The 21627-nt window shown below is 42.2% G+C and overlaps 1 protein-coding gene across 1 annotated transcript in view; it reads left to right on the top strand.

The window, feature by feature from the left end:
- ctnnd2a (catenin (cadherin-associated protein), delta 2a) overlaps nucleotides 1-21627 on the top strand; it is a 250221-nt gene that overhangs the window by 33993 nt on the left and 194601 nt on the right. Inside the window, 1 exon segment of the mRNA XM_025910444.1 lies at nucleotides 3057-3187. Within this exon segment, the coding sequence (XP_025766229.1) occupies nucleotides 3059-3187 (129 nt within the window). The 5' untranslated portion in view covers nucleotides 3057-3058.

Here is a 21627-nt window from a genome sequence, read left to right as displayed (position 1 = left end):
TGTTAAATGCCTGAGACTAGCAGGAAACTGTAAAGTAAGAGACTCCATTATTTAATCCCACATTCAGGCAGTTCATTATTTAGTCTCCTACTGAAGTCTGGGCTTCTGTATTGACAAAATCCTGTCCCCATGGTCTCTAAAACACTCTAAAACTTGCCAACCAATTTCCTGATTTCTAAGACACTTTCTCTTTCTTTCTCTCGCCATGTACTTTCAGCTCAGACAGGAAAAATGCGCAGATGTTTGATTGATGATTTAAAACCTTTACAGTTAATTAGAAATAAGGTGATTTCATTGTGTTTCATTTTCGATATTGATTTTCTACTGCTTGCTTGTATTGCTTGAAACTGAGCTGTTCGTCTCCTGAATTTTCTTTCACATTTGTGTGTCTGGTGGTTGGGCACAATATTGTGTATACCCTGGCCTGCCACACTGTGTACTTTACGCAGAAAGTGAATTTGTTCCTTTTCTTTTAGTGCCCAGTCAGAACGGACCAAAGAAAAGTTTCTCATGTCATGCGCAAAAAAATGAAAATTGATTTTGTGACACTGATTTTCATGGAAAATGGTGGTCACAGAAATGCTGACAGAAAGTGTTAGTAATGCATGACAGGAAGTCTTTAACTTGTCGTTTCTCTGCTCAGGTAAAATACAAGGCTAAATTATTAGGGCATGGAACAGAAAACATATTAGCATGTTAATAGTGCAAGGTGTCGTTGTTAAAATATTGCTTTCATATTATAGATGGCTTCATTTAGAAGTGATGTTGATGCATCTATTATTACTTCCTGGGCTTAAGATGAATGCTGGTTGAAAACAAACAAACAAAAAAACCCATGCACGACTCATGCTAACTTTGTCGAGCTAGTTGTCAAGGTGGTGTTTGATGAACGATGCGTGTCTTTTCCAATTGAATACATTCATTACTCAGTCTACAAGACCCTGTGTTTGTGAAGTAACATAGTGGAAGTGGCAAATCCAACTGTGTTTGTGCTTGTTTGAGATTTATTTGCTTTATGTTTTGTTTTTGTAAATTAAGTCTGCTTTTAGTATTTTTTCTCTCACACCACAAACATCCAGTCTGTCCTCCAGTATTGTGCTCACGATGACTGACTGGCTGGCACGTTCAAAGTAATGTTTTAACTGAATTAGATTCTCCAATCTTCTTATAAGAGAAGAAAACAACAGTATTTTATAGATAGTTGAAGTCTGTATATAACAAAAGATGATTGTGAATCCATTTCACTTGTTTAGATGAAAGTGGTAACAGTTGCATTGAAAAGACAACAAGACAACCCTCAAAATTGCATTGGTTTTGTAGGTGGTGGCCACAGACCGTTGTCTACTCCTTATCTCTCCTTACTGTTTCCTATGTTTTGCTCTTTTACTGTTTTTGTAATAACTGGTAGGAGGTGAGAGGTTACCTGAAGCCCATTGAGGTTGCACAAATAGTTCAGCTCCTCTGAGATGACCCATGTGTATGTGCCATCAGGAGATTGTTTGCTGAGTCTTCCAGAATAGTCTCAAGAGGGTGGAAGAGCAGGACTGGTATCTTCTCTTTTGTCTGAGGCGGAACAGAAGCACTACCAGAACCCTGCAAAGTTAACTTCCTGAAAGCTACTCATGTGCACTTTTCTGACCAAAATCCCAAGAAACACACTGCATGAAGGTGTTTTGAGGTCCCGATGTCTTTTAGTGGGATTGGTGCTCACTATGCACACCGTGCAGCTTGATTGGCTTTTACCAGTGAACACCAGAACCGGGAGGTCCAGCACTGGTGCACATTCTCTGTACAGACGAGAGAAGTTTCACACTGAGCAAATGTGATGGACGTAAAAGAATCTGGGGATACTATGACGAGCATGGCTGGTTTGACCGTGGATCAGTGATAATGTGGAGAGTGATATCCAATAGTGTCCTGACTGCTATTAGGTACCAGGATAAGATCCTCAGACTTATTGTCTTATATGGTTGCAGTGAGCTCTGGGTTCCGCCTGAAGGACAACACTTGGGCTCATTGCCAAAGTGTCTATGAAGAGCCACGAACACTACTGATCGACATTGGGATACAAGTTGAATCAGCCTGTGATTTCAGTTTTTTAATTTTTGAAGTGATTTTTCAATCCTGCCATCAAACAGTTGATAATAATGGTTTCTAATGATCATATATAGTTTTGTTTTTAACAAATTGAACAGTATGTATAAATAAAAATGTTTTACTTTAATATTTAGTTCGTCAGGATCTGATGTGTGATATTAGGATTCCCTAATCCCTGATCCTAATTTTTTGAGCAGTGTAGACAGAAACTCAGTAACCTATTTTCAGCAATGAACAGTGAAAAGGTATGGCACTGTGGTTATGTGGTTCACAAACTTTCATTCAGTAGCTGGGCCCACGTCCTCATTTTAGGTATGACAGCGTTTTAGTAGGTAAAGGTGAATGCTTAAACATGAATTAAGCTGCGGTTTGGGGAGGGCCTCGAAGGGGACTGGCGACGGCTCCCGGGCCTGGCAGAGCCCCATGCACTAAATAGAAGTGAAGAAGTAAAAGAATTGAGAACAAGGAGGGAGGGAGGGTGGGGCACGTAAACGAGAATCAACAGCTTGCAGACTGGGGGAACCTATATAGATGACAACCGGAAGGAGTGTGTTTGGAGGCGTGGTCCCGCTCCTGAAATTCCGATACATAATCTCCAATGTAATGCAAAATGTTTTAGAAGCAGTGGTACACAAAGTATAAACAGAAAACCAAGGATTCTGTCTGCAATCTGTATGTTTTTTTTGGTTATATTGCAAAATGCACAATCTGTATTCTTCCTCTGCTGTGTTACATCTATAAAGAATATCTAAGTAACATTTTATGTGAAGAAATAAGAAATAAAAAATCAATATATTGATTTTTTATTTAATGAATTGCCCTTGTAAAGTTGTAAAGTTGACTTTCTTGACACTTAAAATCAAGTCATTTAAAAAAAAAAAAAAGAAGAACATGTAAATGAGACATATTTTTCGTACTGTTTTGTCACATCATTTTCTATATATGTGTGTTAATATTAGCCATGCCAGTGCCGGAGCAGCCTGCAGAGCAGGAGAAGGGGGCCATGGTTCCCCCTGTGATGCCATCCTCCAATGGAGACAGGTCCGAGACAGAGACAACCTCCTCTATCCTTGCCTCTGTCAAAGAGCAGGTAGGAAGTCCTCCATGTACCGTAAATGTACGTGCTGAACTATGTTAAGCCTTTTTTATGTAAAACTTTGTTAAAAAGGCCAAATTGCAACTTTGTTGTCGATAAACAGCTCTAATATAAGGCAGCTCATAAAGTTGTTGCTGTTATATAGCAGCACCCCACTGTTATAAAGTGTTTAAAAGAAAGCAACAATTGATTGGTTCCAAGGGAATGCAAGAGTTTAATGGATGGAAGTAATGGAGATTATGGAGCAAGAGCTACAGCTAGTGTAGACACAGTGGAAAATATCATTAAAATCATGGCCGTTACTTGACGAAGGAGGGGTGGAGTGGTAACTGCATTGCTGCAGGAGGGCAGGCAATGATGCTGCATGGTTTTGTTTAAAAAAGAGCAGGAAAATCATATATAAGTAGGGGATGGTAGATGAAACAGCTCCAGGTTTGGTTTAGGTGATGATGAGGGGAAATAAGTGCAATGCAAATATATTTTAATCTTTGATATGTTAGATTGAGAAGAGGTGAGAGAAAGCAAGAATAGGAAGTACACAAGAGATTTGCTATGTACGTATGTTGTGTAACTTTGTACAGATTGATCTTTATACCTCTTGATTTATATATTTAGCACTTTATTTATGTTTTAGGCAACTTATAAGGCACAAAAATATGTGTTTCTCTTCACAATGGAAAGATATTCTTGAGTGAAGTGAAGTTCATACTAAGTGCACTGTACTTATTCCATTGTGTAATGGAATGCTGTTTCATTTGGATTTGGCTCATCAGCAAGTGCAATACACCATAGATTTATCATTTTGCCAATCTGCATTGACTCTGAAGTTCTCCTTAATTTAATACCACAAAATATTCCATTTACCCTTACCGAGTCAAGGACAAGTGCTGATAGCAATTTAAGCTTTTTTTTCCCTTTGCAAATGGCATTCATTTGTGTGTGTGTTTTTTTTCCCCAGACCAGAAAACCTCTCAGTGCTTTCACATTACTGAATCAGTGAACCGTGCAGTGTTTAGTCAGATTCCTGCAGCAGACTAGATTTGAACCCAGCTCTTCCTCCTCCCATTGGGAGAGCAAATGTAGTAGAAGTTACCCATAAGAAGGATAAATCACAGACTTGTAGCCGTTGTTGAAGTCTTATTTCTGCAGTGCAACATTTCTAAAATCTCCTCCCCTGAGAAAAACAAATGTTTTACAAATGAATTGTTCAGTCATTAAAAGGGAATAGGAAACAATAAGTTTTATCTGACAACAGCTCTAATCAGCGCTACATAGCAGCACATTAGATAGAAGTTGGATTGACTACATTTATCTCTGTGCTCTCATTGCTGACTCATTGGAGCACACCTGATTTTGTCAGATCCATTCATCTTTACTGATTCAGTTCAATTCAATTCAGTGTTATTTATACAGCGCCAATTCACAACAACAGTCGCCTCAAGGCGGAAAAAGACCCTACAATATTAGAAAGAAACCTCAGCAATCACTAATACGCACAAATGCTAATGCACCATTGATAAAGTGCAGTGGTTTAAAAAAATACCTACACTACAATCCAACTCTTTTAACTAGACCTTTTACATGCATAGGCCCAGATTTATAAGCAAAGACAAAGGCAGTTCATTTCAGTAATAAATAACAAGAGTGAGGGTAATCTGGTTACCAAAATAATACGTTATAATACAGGTTTTCTCCAGAAAAACAACATGGCAGTTCAGATCAAGGAAACGCAGCTGAAGGAGAATGGATATGTTTTGATATAAAGGCGAAGTCTTCTGTTAGGAATAGCTGAGGACTCTGTACGGATAAGTGTGTGTGATCTCTGGGTAAATCTGACAGCTCAGGTGTAGTGCAGGATTAATCCAGTAGAGTGCTGCTTTCAACAAACTATTTCACTGCATAAAACTGAAAACTGTCAGTATACAGCTGTCCTGTAAGATTTGTAAAGAAAACCCACAAAACTTTATTTATCCTCAGATCCTGAGCTGTACATGTGTTAATAAAGTTACTGCTCCTTTGCTACATGCATAAGTGTGCACACTGGTAATTTTATCTGCATGGCATGCAAGGCTGCAGGTATTTAATTAAAGTTAATTTTACATATTGTCAGATTTTACATAAATCCAACATACTTCTGATCTGGTCCACGAGTAGCAAGATAGAGAGCTGTAAAATAATCAGAAATAAGAGGAAGAAAAATCAAAATACACAAAGAAACCACTACATGACGGATCTCTGTGACTAAAAACCTGAAACACTACAAACCCATTCACTACTGTAAAAAGTAACATGGCTGTCTGTGTTATCCAAAACACCACACAGCTCTGTATGGATCTTGTATTGGGATTCTCCCTCTCCCTCTGATGCTTCACATGAAGTTAAGTTCTGCTATTTTACATAAACATATCAGCGTTACTGAGGACCAGAAACATGCGGGGCTGAGCTCTAAACAGTGGAGAGCTCACTGAAGAGCCTAGAGTTTTGGTGTGCTGACAGCTTGAGCAATCCGCTGATGCCAATCATACACTTGTTCTGATAACATCTCCCTCTGGCAATCCAGATGAGTTGACACTTCTAGCAGAAATTATCACACCGTCTCGTCATACGCAAAATAAGACATTTTTCAGAGTTAAATTTGATGCAGTTGCCAATAAATCCCTTGGTGCAAACCTTAGTAAATAATTTGTCTGTGATTCATTCAAATACTCTCCTCCCAACATTTTGTGCCTCTGAAAGGGACACTTCTGCAAGTACATGTGCAGTAAAGTTAAAAATAAATGTTTAGAAAAATCCCAACAGTAGTCTTTTAATGCTAAAAGAAGGTTTTGTGCTTGTATTAGATTGTCAGTAAATATAGTCCTTAAAAAAATAATCAAAACACTTGACCATCAGTTTTTAATGCAGCTGGATTTACTGTAGATTTTCTGCTTAGAGGAACACAGTCTCCTGCTGCAGAGCTGCTCACACCGATGTCTAGCAGAGCTGTGGGGATGAACTGTATCTCCATAGTGCTGAATGTTCTCACAGTAACTACTCAATTGCATTTACATAAAAAGCTCTGTACTAGTTATGTACTGTACTGGAAACTTTAGCACTAATTCAGAATGACTCTTTAGAGATCACACTCTGTCTGCTTTATGTTAACATGCCTGTGTTTGTCTAAGTTTATGTTTTTTGCCTGTAATTTGCTCCAGTAACTGACCAGTTCTGCTCCCATTATGGCACACCCACCCTCATGCCTTACACACACGTTTCTCACTCTGGTGTGCTGGCTTAGGTTTCATTTAGGAGACACCAGCAAGGAGTTGGGAGGTTGAATAACACGCTATTAAGTAAGGGTAAAGACTTTTAAATGCTTAGTTAGGTCTTCTTGCTGCTATCTGTTCCAATTAGTTCACCACAAATTGGAAATTTGTGAAACACAATGATCTGAGTTGTAGCCGATGGTGCTTCTGAACATTTTATGGTTCTCTTTATGCTCTGAAAGCTGCCAGAGGAAACTAACTGGGTGAACATATGATTTTTCTCAAGTATATATTCACAGAACAACAGCTGTTGCTGGTATAATTATAATGCTACCTATTTACACACGGAAGAAACAAAACAGCGCATTAAACGCACAACACAATACCACTACATAGCATGATACCTGTAGCTTAATGAAATATTTGATGCTTAAGTGGCAGCAAAAATTAGATCATTTACCACTCACTGTGAAACAGCAAATATACAAACAACACATGAGAGAATTAATTACAATTATGGATTTTTTAATCACATTGTATATACCTGTGTCCTGCCCTGTGTCTATAAAGACCCAAATTTTATATTCCCATAGAAATTATATAGGACCTAAAATGTATCAGTCAAAAATGACTCCCACTGTCCATTTTACATCTGTCAGTGTCATTATTACAATTGCAATACTTGTCCGCATTAACTCAAACCAACAGGTTTAACAAAATACATCAATGGCTTTAATAAAATTTAAAGGTGGATCTAAACATTTTCTCAATAGTATTGGTTTGAGGTTTATTCCACATGCTCACAGACTTGAAAAAGCACTTCCTGTCACAATTTGAGTGTAAATTAAGGTAACGATTCAGCATGACCTAACTTGAGTTCAACTAAGAGGACATACAGTATACTTTTTGCTCTACATCTAATTATAAGTTTTTTTGTTTGTTTGTTTTTTAAAAACATCGGGGGTCTGCTAGAAGCTCATGTGTGTTGATCACAGAAAAAAGTAGGTGCAACTTTCCCCACAGAGATACATTAAAAAAGCCAAACTCACTGCGGGTGCAGATTCACTGCAATATTTATTAAAGACACTGAGGTTTCGTCAAGACACATAGTATTAAAGCTTGTATTCCTGTAGTCCTGATACTGTTTTAGCATAAGTGAACTTTTCCTCCTGTGACCTGCATATAATGAAAGATCTTGAACATGATTGCAGTGCTACTACACTTATTGTCACTGCCGGACCCTTCTCTCTTATCCCAGGTTACTTCTCTGTCCAAAAACGGTGAAGTACCCAGGAATATTTCTGTTCATGGGGTCCTTTACCATGAACATTCATATAAGTTTACAGTAGTCCTCCAGACTAGTTTTAATATATTTTCAGCATGAAGCTGACTCTAAAAAATGTGTGTCCAGTGTTGAAATATTCTTCTCAATTTTTCGCAAGGTTTTATTACTGTCACACATTTTTCAAATTAAGTCCACACTCAGTATTTGAATAGCAGAGGTCTACATTTTGGGGATCATCCTTTTAAAGTTATCCTGTTTAAGTTGATAAAAAGCTGAATGTACATCATTGAGGAAGCTCAACAGGAAATGTTCTTCATGCAGATTTCTTTTGCATTCTCAGAAGGATGTCAGCTGGCTATCTTATGTTAAAATTTTTAGATTCGATGGCTCCCTGGCTGCCTCAGTTGAAGCCATTTGAGTTTCTCTCAATGTTTTGCACCGGGTTGCATCATATCTTAACTTGCCTCAGGAGGGCTCCACAGAGACCAAATTACCTATTCCTGAGTTGCTCTGCAATCAGTTTCCCACATATTTTCATTTAGCTGGATTTAATGTCCTGTTCTGTTTCTGGAATAAGCCCTGGAAATGCAACTTTTCCTGTTAATTTATAATCTGGTTTATCATGTTTTGCCTTATCCTTGATTGATGTCCCGATTTAGTGATTCCACCAATAATGAGTTTGATTATATTTGCTGTTCTAAACAACCAGTATCCAATTAATCTTTTCTGCTTTGTATTATTCCGTCTGTTTAGAATCTAGCCAATTTAATCTTTTCAAATTACATTCTATCAGTGATAGATTACGGTCTTTTGTGTAATGAGCTGGCAAGGAGTTTATATTCTTTATAGCCAGAAAAACACAATACAAACTGAGTGAGAACAAAAGCCACAGGCTAAAATGATGTTAAGTGATTCTGCAGTCACAGAAAAACATCTCATGGGAGCTGGGAGGATGTTTAAAATATTCCAGTGTGCTATATTCCCCGAGATCCTGCTGGTTGACTTAAGTCAAGACAAGACTTAAATGAACAGAACTTTTGATTTGTAGCTGCTTGCTGGATGCTGTTTAAATAAAGTGAAATTAGATCAATCTTTCACCTTGATTTTGCAATTATCCTGGTGCTTTTATTACCCTTTAGTTATTATTGCTATGGAGAGCTCTGATTGCTTTTAGTACTTATTACATTTTTTGGATATTCTCCTACTTTTCTTTCTTTTCTTAACTTAAAATAATAGACTGTAATAATGCATGCAAGGAACATTTAATATGGTTGTAATCTATATGAAAATGTGGGTCTATTTTTTGCTTTGACATTTTTGTGGAGACAAATGGTTAAACTTCCATAGCATATAGTAAATGAATGGAAAACATGAGATAGTAGACTAACTATATATAGCATATTCCCAGTCTTTGTTGTAGTTATAGCCCTCATCATTATCATTTTGTCTTTTGTTCCTCCTTCTCATCTAGAAAACACAACACCACCTCTTCCCTCATGCTGTTGAACTACCGCGTGTGCATCTTGCTTTGAGTTTGTTGAATGTGAGCTGACAGTATCCATAAACTACTTGGGTTATCAAAGGTTCACAACTGATGGAAGCAGTTTGTGTATTTGAAAGAAACAAGGTCTTTTACAGAGCCGAGAGGGTAATATATTCTATCCTCTAGACTGATGGTTATTCTCCAGACTCCCTTTCTGTGCAGTTTGAGTGCACTTCATTGGCCTTTAGAGTGAGCTGAAAACTTTCCTTTTGCTTGTGTGTGCTCACTAAGCTTGACTACGGCTCTGGATATTGACTGTGCATATTCTTTACACTTTGACACTCTCCAACACTTATAGAAGTTCCTTGAAAAGTGATTTTGTGTAGGTGTCTGTGTGCCTTTTACAACTTTCTCTGAAAGCAAATTTCTGTAGGTGTGTGCCATTTGTGGATCCTAATAGACTTCTCTGCTTTTCTTCCTTGTCCTCCATCTCTGTCCCCCATGTTCTCTCCCCTTATCGATGCCCTGTCTGCTGCTGAAGTTGGCAGCTGTATTTTGCAGATGGTATAAATTAACTCTCATTCAGAAGCAGAATGATGGGGAAGAAATGAATGACTCCTCTTCCACACCCAAAACTATCAAATGTAGCATCTGATTAAAAACCTTCTGTCTCCTGAAATTGTAAGGAGTAAAAAGTCAGAGGTAAAAAACAACAACAAGTTATCATAACCTTATAGAACCTTTTAACTAATTCAGAAACATGTAAACTGTAAAGTTGTATACTGCTGTAACAAAACTAAATAGAGTTAGCCTTAAAGTGATCTTCAAACCTCTCTTGTTTTCACTCTCAAAACTAGATTTGATGCATGTTTCACTTTAATGTGTACCTTTAATGTCCTGTCCTTTGACCATTATCTCTGTCACAGCGCCATGTGAAAACAGTACATTAGCTTGCCTGCATACATTTGTTGGGTGAATACTGTGTCTATGACTGGACTAAGTGCACGTAATGTATTGCATGGATTGCATATGCTCATTGGTGCATTCAGTGTGGCTGCGTATGCGCTTCTGCCTGCTTCTGCATGCATGTAAATGATGTAAATCATGTTGATAAGTATATTACAGTCTCCAAAATGATTGTTAGAGGTAGAAAGGAAAGTGTCTCAATTCTGCTAATAAACATATTTAGCAAAAAAAAGGACGGCAAGCACATATACTCAGATACTGTGTGTGTGTGTTTTCAATACACACTCACAAATGCCAGCTGCAGTTTTAATGTGAAAGGCCTATTCCTGACAATGACTTGTGGCTTTTAGATGAAGCTAAAAGCTGCCAAGATGACTTGAAGAGATTTTGATGCAAGCTTGAGTAGGAGGTATGTCACAGTAGCGGTATCCCCTTGCCATTTACTCATGGAAAGAGCCTTTGTGGGAGACTAGGGCAGAAAAAAGGGTAATGTTCGGCTGCCTGACACTAACTCATAAGTACTGTAGCCATAGGAAAAGTTGGCCAAGAAGGCTCTTGTGCTCTTGTACGTGTGTGTGCATGAGTTCAGGTTGCGTCTGCTAGTTGTGCTGGAATGTTCCATTTATTCAACGTCACTCAGCCAGCAACCCCACTACTGTCACCATCATCATAATTGGCAGCTGGCAGGCTGCATGCTACTGCAGCTGCCTTCCTTTGGGTCAAAGGGAGAGCGACAGAGAGAGAGAGAGAGAGAGAGAGAACAAAAAGAATGAGCAAGAAATATCAGATGAAACATGGAAACCATGCAGAGTGTGTGTTTGTGAGTGCAAACAGAAGGGGTGTGAGAAGAGGTAAGATGTGGGCTGCAAGAAAGAGACAAGAAAAGACAAAGAGCAACAGGAGAAAATGCAAAGGCTTGGAGAATATTATTGCTGGTAGATAAAGGAGAAAGTCTGAAAAAAATAGAAGAGAGGATATGAAAGATTGAATATAGACAGACTTACCTTTCAGTCGCAGCCAGTGAATACACAAGGAACGATCTCTTTTGGTGGAAATAAAATAAATAAATACTGCAAGACACTGTAAAGACTACTATCGCCACAAAAACAAACACTAAGTGTAATAATATAATAATAATGTTATAATATTTTATAAAAAATAAACATATTTATTGGTGTTGATCATAAAATAGGCAAGAAATGCTTTTGATTGAGTACTGTCTTGCTTCGTCTGTTAACAGTAAGGCTGTAGGCATGGCTCTTTCACACCTGGTGGAAACTCCAACAACGCAAGTTTGAAAGTACTTAGTGTTGATTTTCGACAGACATGTATGATCCCAGTCAGAACTGCTAAGCTGTAGCCTTAACAAAAATGATAGCAATGTACCATGAAGCCCAACTTTTAAAAAAATCTCGTCTCACAATCAATCAGGTAATCTCATTTACATTTAAATTGTCATGCTCAGAACTGACAGAGCACGAAGGCAGTGTGTGTCTGACAAGACGACACTTTGCATCTCCCGTGTAGCTGTAGCTTTTTTGTGTATCTAGATGAGGTTTAATGAGCTAGAAGACTCAAGATATTTGTTAAAAAAACAAATGGAAAAAATCTGTATTATTCTGATACACAGTGGATTCTTGGCCCATTTTCCCGGGTCATGATGACTTCGGTCATTAAACTAGAGACAAAGTGAAAGAACTTGTGCTGATAGATTATTTTGAAACAATATCTGGCTGCACTGTGATAGGAGAAACAGTTTGTTAACAACTTTAACTGAAAACTGGGTCAGAAGTCTATAACCTGTGAAGAGTTGCTCCATGATGCTCCCAATGAGCCCTAACTCAGTATTAATGTATTCATTTGTTATGTGCCCACTCTCCCCACCCAGATTTATATGTGGCCATCTTTGAACGATGCAGAATCCTGTAGAACCAGGAAGAACAATGGCATTGTTAGACAGGAAGTCTAATGAGGCATGAAATCAATATGTACGATCCTGCCTCACCCGGGGCATGCTGGGTAATGGAGTGTCAGGAGTGCTTTGGAGCTATTTTAATCACAGAGACCTTGGAAAATCCACAAATAAACAGACTGGTTCCTGCCAAAATCCCACAACCCTGTGAGATGTGTGCTGTGGTTATGTATCTGTGATTACTTTTTACATAATTGAATTTACTGAGCGTCCATATGCCCGCACCTGCATGAAACAAAAATTAAGCTGTTTGGATTTTTTTGCGTGTGTGTGTCTTTGCATGAATTTATTGTGAGCAGAATTGTGAGACCCCGATTATAAGCATGTGATCAAGCCTCAGCTGTAAGGTTCACAATAACAGAGCCCCCATGCCAGTGCTACCTTCTCACTTCCAGTCATTTCCTCTCCCTCACAGGGCGCTGTTTCATTAGCCTTTAACGCTACAGCAGAGCCCAGTGCTGATCCTATGTGTGACGTAAGAGGTCTTCCTGTTAGTCACATACCTGAACCTTGAATCCCAACAATAACGTTAACCCTGCCACCCCACTATTTGCATGCAAAATGCTACCTAAACATCAAATTGCTCATGCTTGCTTTTGCGTGCATGCTATTGAACACTCTTGAATTATAATGATATCTTGAATATAATGAAATAGCCAAAAGCCTAATGTGGATTTTGAATTCTAGTAATTAACACAGGGTGCGCCCAACTGTAATGTTGATTCTATAATTTAGCTTAAATGAGCAAAAACAGATAGCTTTTGCTAATGATCATTCTTGAAACTAAGTACACCCCATGATTCAATAGCTTGCAGAAGTATCATTTACAGCAATAACTCAATCGTACAGAATCTGAACAAAGTCTTACAGAGAACATCATTTTCTGTATGACTTCATCAGGCTTTCACATGGTTATGGACGGTCTTTACAACGTTGCATCAGTGCAGTGATGTTTGGGGGCATTTGTTTTTGCACAGCCGTCTTAAGGTCCTGTCACAGCATTTCAGTGGGGCTGAGGACTGTACTTTGCTGCTGTGTTTTGGATCATTGTCCTGTTGCATGACCTAGTTTCAACCAAGCTTCATGCTTTGGACAGATGGCTTCTTGTTTGACTGTAGAATACTTTGGTACACAAAGGAGTTCATGGATGACTCAATCCCTGCAAGGTGCAGGTTCCGTGGCTGCAAAACTATTTTTAGCCCTCCACCACTATGCTTGGGGTTTGTGTGCTGATGTGCTTTTTTTGGCTTTTGGTAGTCTCGTGCTAGGGTCAAACATCTCCACATTGGTCTTGTCTGTTCAAAGTATACTGGGCATCATTTACTAATATTTGCATGGAAAGGTTTTGACCCTGTGCAACAAATGCACACAGAATTACCATTGGATTTATGAAACATGCATACCAGCCTATATTGTTCTCACCACTGTGCATATGTTAGTGTAAATTTGAATCATTCTGAACCAGCAGCCTTGTGCAATCTCAATACCATTTCCATACTATCTGCATACTGTACTGCCCCGATTTATCTATATAAGGAAAAATGTTTACACCCAGGTGAAGCAGAGAAAGTAGTGACAGTGTTGTAAGAAAGAAGCCTGCATCTCTAAGGCAAGAAACAAGGAAGAAGTCTGGCTGTCATTTGTTTATACACATCATCAGAAGAACTCCTAAATTTGCTGCTAAAGTACGACCAAATCTTGGGTTCTTTAACTGTTCTCTGAGTGTTGCATGGTCTGGCATTGGGGTGAATTTGCTGGGATGTTCACTCCTGGCAAGATTGGCAGCTGTGTTTTCCACTTGTGAATGATCAAGTGGTCCAATGATTAGGGATGGGTATCGTTTAGGTTTTATCCGATACCGGTGCCAAACTGGTACTTTTGAAACGGTGCCGGTGCTTAAACGGTGCTCGAACCGGTGCTTAAAGAATGGAGAACACAAACTTTGTCCAAAAACCTCTTATGTTTTTATTTTTAGCAGTCTCTTTTTTTCTGCAAAATGATAACCAAGTTAGCCTTTTCTGTTGATACAACATACCTCCAAAGGTTAAAGGTTATGAAAACACAAACTTTGTCCAAAAACCTCTCATGTTTAGCTGTTTTTTTTGTAAAAAGATAACAATGTTAGCCTTTTCTGCAGCTATAGGGCATATATGGTATCACTCTATCAAACAAGAAGACAGCCGCATGTAACTACGACGGTGTTTGCTAGTTCACTTTACGTGCATTAATTTAATAACGTGGTTAGCCTACTCAACGTAAATTACACACGAACAACATGAAGCTACTCACCCAGAGAAGAACGGCTGCTGCTGCCATCATCATCCGTCATCATTTCTGCTACACTGGCAGGGCTAGGGGCCAGGACTCTACTCTTCGGGTTCTTGGGGGATGTTGCTAACTCCGGGTCTGATAACAAGCACCACACCCGCAGTAGATGTGCTCGGTGTGAGGTCTTGCAGCAAGCTATCAAATACGGTGCATTTCTCGGCTTTTAAAAAAACGCTATGCGTCGCCAGGTGTTTCATCAGATTCGAGGTGTTACCTCCTTTGCACAGTATCACCTTAAAGCACTTGTTGCAGGCTGCTGAGTTTGCATCTGACCGCTTCGCCTTGGGCATTTTTAATCTGTAGCTCTGCTCTAAAAGAACGTACGTACCTGGGCCCGCCTACTATCCTTGGAAAGGTAAAATGATTGGCTAGAATCCAAAGTGTATGACATCTCAGGAAAAAAAAAGCACCGAAATAAAGCACCAAAATGTGCGCTACCATAATGGCACCGGATACCGGTACCCATCCCTACCAATGATCCAGTGATGGACTTAAACCCTTCCCCAGATTTAGAAGCATAAACAATAACTTTTCTCATTATGCTCATTATCTTTTGTCCTTGATATACCTGAATCCTCCAGATCAACAAACTTCCAAAACGTCTGCTTTTTTGTGGCAGCTACACTTGTTGATGGTCAAGTAATCATATGTGTTTGATTAGCACCACCTGGCTGCTATATACCTAATTGCTATGGAAGCATTAAGGATGTACTTAAAAGAAAAGAAAATAGTTTTTTCCATTGTGGTATCACATGGTGATAACATGTCTGTATGTTACCACTCTTCCTGCATATGGTGTTGGGAGCTTTAAAGGATTCAGCTGGTCTAAAGCAGCACAGTTGCATATTTTAGTAAAGCAATCTTCCAAGTCTGGAAATGAGCCAGACTTGGGAGACCACACACTGATGTACTAGAAAAACACTAACAGACAGAATGCGTGTGAGAGGATCCTCTGTTTACAGGCAAAGCTAAGTGTTGGGGTCAGGCAACAGGGAAGATCCTGTTGGACAGAAGTGGAGTAACATTGTTGCTAAGACCTTCAATTGCTCCATTGTCCTCTCCTCCCATTACACAAAACCTCCACATACACAGCAGATGCAGTTGCGTGGGTGCTTGAAGGGTACCTTTCTGATACAGACACTGCACTGCTTTCACTTGTTCGCTCTATTGTTTTCATGAAGCTGTTCTCTCTGTCGACTGTCTCTCCCACTCTGCACTGTTCTAATGATACACTGTTATTTATATCCCTTAAGCAACTATAGCACTGCTTTTTATAGCACACTGGAATCTTTTTAATGTTTGTCTGTATTCTACTGTTCAAAGATTTACTTGTGCTTTACACTTGGTGCCACTAGTTCTGTAGCCTAGCTGACATGATTAGAAAACATGAGACGGCCCCGTGTGTTAAGCTTTATCCCCATTTGAGAGGAAATAGGCCTTTCATTCTCCTTGAGTCTCCATCGATCTGAAAATGAGAAAATGGAAAGATTACTCTGTGATGGAAAGAGCCATTAAAGAGCGTGGGAGGCAAAGAGCTCAGAAAATACCAAAGTATTTATCAATTCTCTGTTTTTTAAACCTTAATAATCCAGGAATTCTTGCTCTTTGTGCATGCTTTTTTGAGCTGTGCCAGATATACAGTCCAATTGAGAGGCTCGATCATTCAACGCTTGCAGTTTTATATCCCAAATATGCTGACAAGGTTTGAGTGGCGTGGTCATCTCTTAGTTTTTCACAAACTATGTAGCCACTCCTACTAAATTGATCTGTCCTGTGTCTCAATCCATGGTGCACCACTTCAATTTTCAATTTGAAGTGTATACAAATATGTTGGGGGGTTTTTTACCAGACATTTACAGTCAAGAAAATTATTAGTAACTGGTAAATCTCACTTGATTGACATAAAATAAAAGACAATTGCTGGGAATAAACAATGCCATCCAGGCCTTAATATGCCTTTACTTGCTAACTTCCTGTCCTTACCACTGAATGCTATTTGTCACTCATTCTCCATTTAATAGGAGCATGCTAATATGTTTCCATTAAACATATCTCCTTTTGTAATCTGAGTTAGCATTCTGCTCGACATCCCTTCTGGCAGTGGGATCTAACCTCTGAATTGGGACACAGCGCCATACCTGGAAGCACTACATTACAAAAAGTCCTGTATTGCTAGACGCTAAAAGGCTCGGGTGGGTAGATGGGTGTCAAGTGCTTTTCATAGTTCAGCCAGCACTGATGTCAAACCTGTTTTTGCTAACCTTTTATTGACTGCAGTGCTGGCTGGGAACAGACTTAATTTACTCTTGACTAATATTTGAGGGCCTGCCTGATAGTGTGGTGGATCTGCAGTCATATTTTATTGACTAGCCATTTTAATTGAGTTCTGTAACCCTGCTGTGTAATTCACCTCGCAGCCTGTTAAAGCTGCTGTCAATGTGTTGCCCAGTCAATTACTGTTATATGCTATGCTACACCATGCCAACTTTATAATTTTTAGGAGTTCAGGAAGCGAATCTGCAGGAACCCCATTTTAATGTTTGTCTTGTTCTTCTTTTTATTTTAATATTGTAGCGGCCCAGGGCTGTTCGGATTTGTTATGGACATTTATGTTATGTTTACAGTTATGTTTGTTCTGTTGCCATGGTTACAGGTGACGCTCCCTCTGCGACTGTGTGTTTCCGGGTGAGAGAGCGCCATTTTGTGTGTTGTTGTTGTGTTGTTGCCGGGCGGAGCAGTGGGCTCGCGCCAGTGTTCCTCTAAAAACCTAAATAAACGGATGTGCTCCCGGCTAGCTGGCGGAAGCAAGACCAACCGAAACCTCTGTCTCCTCCTTTCCTGAGCTCGCCACATTGGTGTCAGAAGTGGGATAGCTCACCCTCGCCGGAATGGAGAGAGACACTCAGAGGCTGGAGCAAGCCGTCGAGGAGAGTATTCACTGCTTGGGAAGCCGTCGATTGAAGAGAGAGGAAGCTAGCGGCCATGTAAGTGCCCCGACGGGTCCCGATGGCACGAGCGCACAGCGGCGGCGGCCCGCCGCGACCGACGCTAGGGCGATGCTTCACGGGCTGCCTCCGTCGGCCGACACACCGGGCCCCGACAGCGAGCAGTGACGCCTGCAACGCCAGCTAAGGTACCGAAATATAACGGGCTAACCCCGCTAGAGCCCTACCTCTCACAAGTACGGCTAGCCGCGAGACATAATAGCTGGAGCGACGAAGAGGCTGCTACACAGCTAGCGCTAGCATTGGAAGGAGATGCACTGCAGGTACTCCATGACCTAGCCGCGTCAGAGCAGCATGAGCTCCAGGCCCTCACCATAGCACTCGAGAGGCGATTCGGGCAGCGGCACTCCACTGAGCAGAGCAGGGAGCAGCTGACCAACCGGAGCCGTAGGCCGGGGAGAGCCTGGGCACTTTTGCAGCGGATGTGTTGCTGTATGCTCGTCGTGGCTACCCAGAGTTCCCAGCAGCAGCCCGTGAGGAGCTTAGCCTGCATGCTTTCCTGCGAGGACTTTTTCCAGAGCGACTACGCCAACACGTCCGCCTAGCCATGCCTCAAACTCTCCGTGAGGCGCTCCTTGAGGCTGAGAGGGCCGAGCTGGTGCTCACCTCGCCACCTAACCAGCATGTGCGCCCCCCAAACTACCCTCAAATCAGAGCCGCAGACTACGACAGGGAGGGAGAGGTCCCGGAGGTATGCCAGCAGCAGCCCTCGGTGCCCTGGAGGCGTCCCCGTCAACCGACCGACCGCTGCTACCGGTGCGATGAGCCTGGCCACGTGGCGCGCGACTGCCTGGCGCCCGCCCCAAAGGCCAGAACTATATGGCCTCAGGGGGATGAGAGAGAGAGCGGTACAACGAAGGGACCACCGCTCCAGCTTCCTGCCCCCCTCCAAGAACGATGCACGGTGGCGGGCCTAGTCGGGCACCTCAAGGGACTCTACCTAAGCTGCTGTGTTGAGGACCAGCCCTGCCAAGCCCTGGTGGACACGGGGTCCACCATTTCCCTAATACGACCTGGTGTGTTTCCTGGAACATCCGGGCCGCTTGTGATGGGTTGGTCACCCACCGACACCCAGCTGATGACAGTGACGGGGGAGAGAACTGACATGCGGGGGAAGAAACCGTTGCGGATCCGAGTGAAGGATCTGGAGCTGGTGCACGACTTCTGGCTTGCTGACATCCAAGAACAGTGCATCATCGGCCTTGATCTGCTGACCCGCTGGGGGGCCTGCGTTGACACCGCGAAGCTGGCTATCACTGTTGGTACAGAGACTCTGGCCCTCCAGTGCGGTCAAAAGCAGGGAACCGGAGACTGCAGGCAGACTCGGCTGGTTCAGCACACCACCGACACCGGCTCTGCTCAACCCATCTGTCTGCGCCCACGCCAGCTGCCCCTCTCGAAATGGCAGGGAGAGCGGGCCCAGGAGGCACGGGGCGTGGCTACTGCTTGGGCCACAGCCGGCGGAAGGGGGTGGCTCTCGTTGACCATGCAGCAGCTGAAGCAGGAGCAGGAGGCTGATGCGACGTTGGTTCAGGTGGGGGCCTGGCTGGAGGCAGCACGACGCCCAGGCTGGATAGGGGTGTCAGGACAGGGGCCCGAAGTGAAGGCCTACTACTCCCAGTACAACACCCTGGAGACCCACGACGGCCTCCTGTACCGGAGATGGCGGGCCACCGGGCAGGGCAGAGATCTCTTGCAGCTGTTGGTGCCTCGGACGCTGCGGTCGCAGGTGCTCGAGCTCGTCCACAGCTCGGTGGGGGCCAGCCACTATGGAAGTGCTAAAACTCTCCGCCGTCTCAGGGGACGGTTCTACTGGCCTGGTTGTCGACGGGATGTGGAACTTCATGTGCACTGCTGTGACACCTGTACGGCACGGAAGGGCTCCGCTCAATGCTTCACTGTCCCCCTACAGCAGCATCGGGTGGGGGCCCCGATGGAGAGAGTGGGAGGAGACGTCCTAGAGCCTTTCCCCGTCCCCAAGGCAGAGAACCGGCGCGTGTTGGTGGCCAGAGACGGCTACAGGAGGCTGAGGGAGCAGCGCCAGGCCCAGGTCAGTGCCGGAGTACCACAGAAAAGAGCCTGCGACACCAGGTGCCGAGGGGGAGCTTTCGTGCCTGGCGACAAGGTTTGGGTGTACTGCCCGGTTCGCAAGAGAGGGGTGTCCCCCAGGCTGTGCGGTCACTGGCAAGGGCCGGCGGAGGTCGTGGGGCGGCTAACAGAAGTGGTGTACCGGATCCGCATGCCAGGTCCAGGACGCGTGGCGGTGTTGCACCAGGACAGGCTCTCACCGTACTGGCCGCCCGCTCCAGCAGCCGCCGGAGCAGGGGATGCTGGTGGCACCCCAGGTTCTCATCCAAGTGACTCTTCCCCTGCTGGTCGAGATCGGCCTGCGCGCAGAAGGAAGACACATGGACAGTTGCAGGACTTTGTGTGGGGTAATGGGGTTGTCGGGGACGACTGACCCCTTAGGTGGGGGCTATGTAGCGGCCCAGGGCTGTTCGGATTTGTTATGGACATTTATGTTATGTTTACAGTTATGTTTGTTCTGTTGCCATGGTTACAGGTGACGCTCCCTCTGCGACTGTGTGTTTCCGGGTGAGAGAGCGCCATTTTGTGTGTTGTTGTTGTGTTGTTGCCGGGCGGAGCAGTGGGCTCGCGCCAGTGTTCCTCTAAAAACCTAAATAAACGGCTGTGCTCCCGGCTAGCTGGCGGAAGCAAGACCAACCGAAACCTCTGTCTCCTCCTTTCCTGAGCTCGCCACAATATGTTAAGAATTTGTGCAGCATAAGCCATAAGACCTGGAGGCAGAACCTATTTTGTGTGATCAGCAGTCGTGACTCAGTTGATGCTTTAAATTTCATGATTGCTTAAGGTATTTATTTATATTCAAAACTTATGAAATCAGACAAAGCTTTTTCAGCACATTGATTAAAAATCTATGGTCAAGGCAAAAGTTTATCACTCGCACTTTTTTTTCCAGTTATTGCAAAGCCAGCTTCTACATGTTCATTCAAATGCAACCAAAAATCAATTTTTTAGATACAAAAAGGATGTTTGAAATGGTATTCACAGGGATTCATTGCGCATTTAGTGTTTCGCCAAATACTTGAGCAAATTTGACCAAACTATTTGGTGGTAGTTCTAAAACCAGATGACTTTTTCACATTGTTATTGCATGCATTTTGAACTGAAGTAAGCATTTCAACTTTAGACTCTGTAGTGTAGACAGTAAGTCACTTTCCCTGAGACTGCAGGTACAGAGGTTAACGCACTGGGTGGCCAAGTCCTTGCAAGAAATATAACAATTCATGAATATCTTCAAGGCCTGACTAAGGTTGAAGAATGCTAATAGCTTCAATGGCTGTGGTCTGTTTTGTTCAATGCTACTTATATTTGTAATGTATCCTACTGTGATAGACTGCATTGCGTCAAATTTGCAGATAGAGGGAAATCTGTGATGTATTATTCTTCAATCATGTATTTACAACAGCCATAGAATTTATATTTTGCTAATTATCAGTAGCTAATAAATGAATACAGATTAAAAAACACACAATTTAAAGACAACCACTCCGATACTTCAAATCTTTCTTGGCATCATCTGTACTAATACACTACTCAATTTCTGGGTGCTATTTAAACGAAGGTAGAATTTCTTAATGGTATTCACTCCAGGAGTACTTCCCTTACCTTGTTTTTGCAAGGTATTCATATGCCCACACGCTTGGCATGTCATATAACATTCCATCCCAGCACGTGACTTATGGCTTTGTGCTTACTGTATGCAACATTACATCTCCATATGCTGTTTTGTGAAGTTGTGAGTTCAGTTATCTCCACCATCACATTCAGTATAATATGTCAGTGCTGTACACAACCCAGCAGGAAGGCTCAGCTAACAGCTTTGCAAGGCACCGTAGTCTTCTCCCTTCGGCATTTTAAATAGATAAATTATGATCACACTCTTCTGCAGTTGTCTGGCCGCCAGGCTTGACATATACACTGTAAAGACACTGGTTAATGAAGAATTGGTCTGTCACTGGAGTTGTGTTGGAAATAAGGCAGATCACTCCATCTCTCTCTCTCTCTCTCTCCCCCTCTCTCACTCTATCAGTCTTTCCTGTTGTTGTCTCAGTCTTCCTTCCTGTAT

The sequence above is a fragment of the Oreochromis niloticus genome, linkage group LG9 (genome assembly GCF_001858045.2).
Source record: "Oreochromis niloticus isolate F11D_XX linkage group LG9, O_niloticus_UMD_NMBU, whole genome shotgun sequence".
NCBI lineage: Eukaryota > Metazoa > Chordata > Actinopteri > Cichliformes > Cichlidae > Oreochromis > Oreochromis niloticus.
Note: the sequence above shows the minus strand (reverse complement) of the source record. Positions and strands in the feature narration are given on the sequence as shown.